Source organism: Hippopotamus amphibius, chromosome 15, assembly GCF_030028045.1.
Source record: "Hippopotamus amphibius kiboko isolate mHipAmp2 chromosome 15, mHipAmp2.hap2, whole genome shotgun sequence".
NCBI lineage: Eukaryota > Metazoa > Chordata > Mammalia > Artiodactyla > Hippopotamidae > Hippopotamus > Hippopotamus amphibius.
In genome coordinates this window covers 35,637,546-35,639,255 of record NC_080200.1, presented here as the reverse complement: position 1 = coordinate 35,639,255, position 1,710 = coordinate 35,637,546, and the positions used below count along the sequence as shown (strand labels likewise).

At 50.8% G+C, this 1,710-nt stretch overlaps 1 protein-coding gene across 1 annotated transcript; it reads left to right on the top strand.

Moving 5' to 3' along the window:
• The first annotated feature begins 913 nt into the window (after window positions 1-913).
• LOC130836421 (annexin-2 receptor-like) lies at window positions 914-1,429 on the top strand. Its single transcript, XM_057708455.1, has one exon. It carries the CDS (start codon window positions 914-916, stop codon window positions 1,427-1,429), a length of 516 nt encoding a protein of 171 aa, XP_057564438.1.
• The last annotated feature ends 281 nt before the right edge of the window (window positions 1,430-1,710 follow it).

Here is a 1,710-nt window from a genome sequence, read left to right as displayed (position 1 = left end):
AAAATGTTTTTATTTAAATAACATTTAATTCTTAATGGAAGGGCTTATAAGAAGGGAAAACTAAATTTTTAAGATGAAATAGTAAAGAGAATTGGGGGATTTTCTTTTACATTTCCCTTTCTCATCTAAAAATCATGAATAATATCAAACCAATATTCTCAAAGTATCCTGAAAATAGGGAAAAAAAATTTGAATACTTGAGTATTCTCTGAAGAAAATCTAGATTCATTCTATTAAGGTCGTTAAAAGGTAAAGAGACTGCAATAAGCTTTAAAAAGTATAAAGTTGAAGAGATAATCACCTGAGAGTCATTGATTCAGAGTGCCCCTCCATCCAATCGGTCCATTTCTGGGGCTTCTTGCGATGACACTGGTCTGAACACAGTCTTAATTCCTTTGAATCAAGCAATTTACCTGAAGACAACATTAGGAAAGTGAAAGTTCAAGTTAAGAATTGGGTCACCACCCTTGCCCTTCTTTTACTTGGAAAAACCGCCTTGGGCATTCTGCCTCCTCCTCCGCTACATGCCTACCTCGTCCCGAAAGTATTCCTCTGCTTGGAGATCTGGGTTTCCGTTTCTGTTCCACAATAGCAATATAATTTGGAGCTTTCTACACCCGAGTGTTCTCCCAAACATTTTTCCACTCCGGTGTACTAGTACTTTTCCTTTTCAACCATAATCTGTATCTTGAAGACATTTAGACATGAATAATTTTATCCAAGATGATTGAGTTTTGCATTAATATTATCAGGTCTTCTGATGCAACTGTCTCGTAGGAGTAATGTCACCACCCAAACTCCTCCTATCTGATAGGACTGCCAGGAGGCCAGAAGAGCATAAAAACCTGCTGCATTCGGACTGGAGGCTTCCGGATCCCATATCGCCTGTATCTCCTGAGGTGAGGCCCACGCGATGGCACAGCCCTTTCCTGCCTGTGAGCGCCGGGCCTGGGATTCCGCACGCAAGGCGCGGGAGCCCAAGATGCCGTCAGCCCCGAGCTCAGCCGACTCTGTGCCCTGGCATCTCCCTTTCTACCCTTCCCTGTGCGAGCTCTCCTGGGACGGCCCAGACTTCGACTGGGAAATGCTTTCCAGTCCCTGCGGGATTCTGCGCTGGGACTGTTCGCGAAACGGACACCTTGCTGGAGGCCGGAGTCCCTCGCGGCGGGACGCAGAGCCACCTGCCCTGGACCCGAGGCCTGAGACCCACCCAGACCCAGAGGCGCCCCCAGGAGAGGCGGCTGCCGCCTCCGCAGCCTCCCACGGCAGGTGGCACGGCTTCCTGGACCGACGAGCAGAGCCCGAGGACGCTGACGGCGGGGAACCAACGGAGCGTCGCCCGGCTCCTGCCCCCGGGAGCCACTGCAGGTCCCAAGGCTGGTGGCAGCGGATCCGACGCGCGGTGGCCCGGAAAACCCAAGGCTGCTGAGTCCCTCACCTTTGCAAATACTTCTGCGTTTGCGCCACAAGGATGGAAGCCCTTTGTCTTCAGAGTCCTTTCCTTTAACTTTCCTTTCGCTACTCAATAAAGATGACAAAAACCGATGTCACACTCTGTTATTCCTCCCGTGAGTCCCTGGTTTGTTTGGGAAGACTAGGCGCACGGGAGACGGTGGCCGCTGTCGGTTCCCGGGCGAGATCCCGCGTCAACAGGCTTTACTGGGAGCAGGCGGACGCTGGAGTCGCCTGTGCACACGGAAGGGGGGTGGG

What these genes read in the sequence shown, in the direction of transcription:
- LOC130836421 (XM_057708455.1), top strand. Translation starts at nt 914, where the DNA reads ATGGCACAGCCCTTTCCTGCCTGTGAGCGCCGGGCCTGGGATTCCGCA.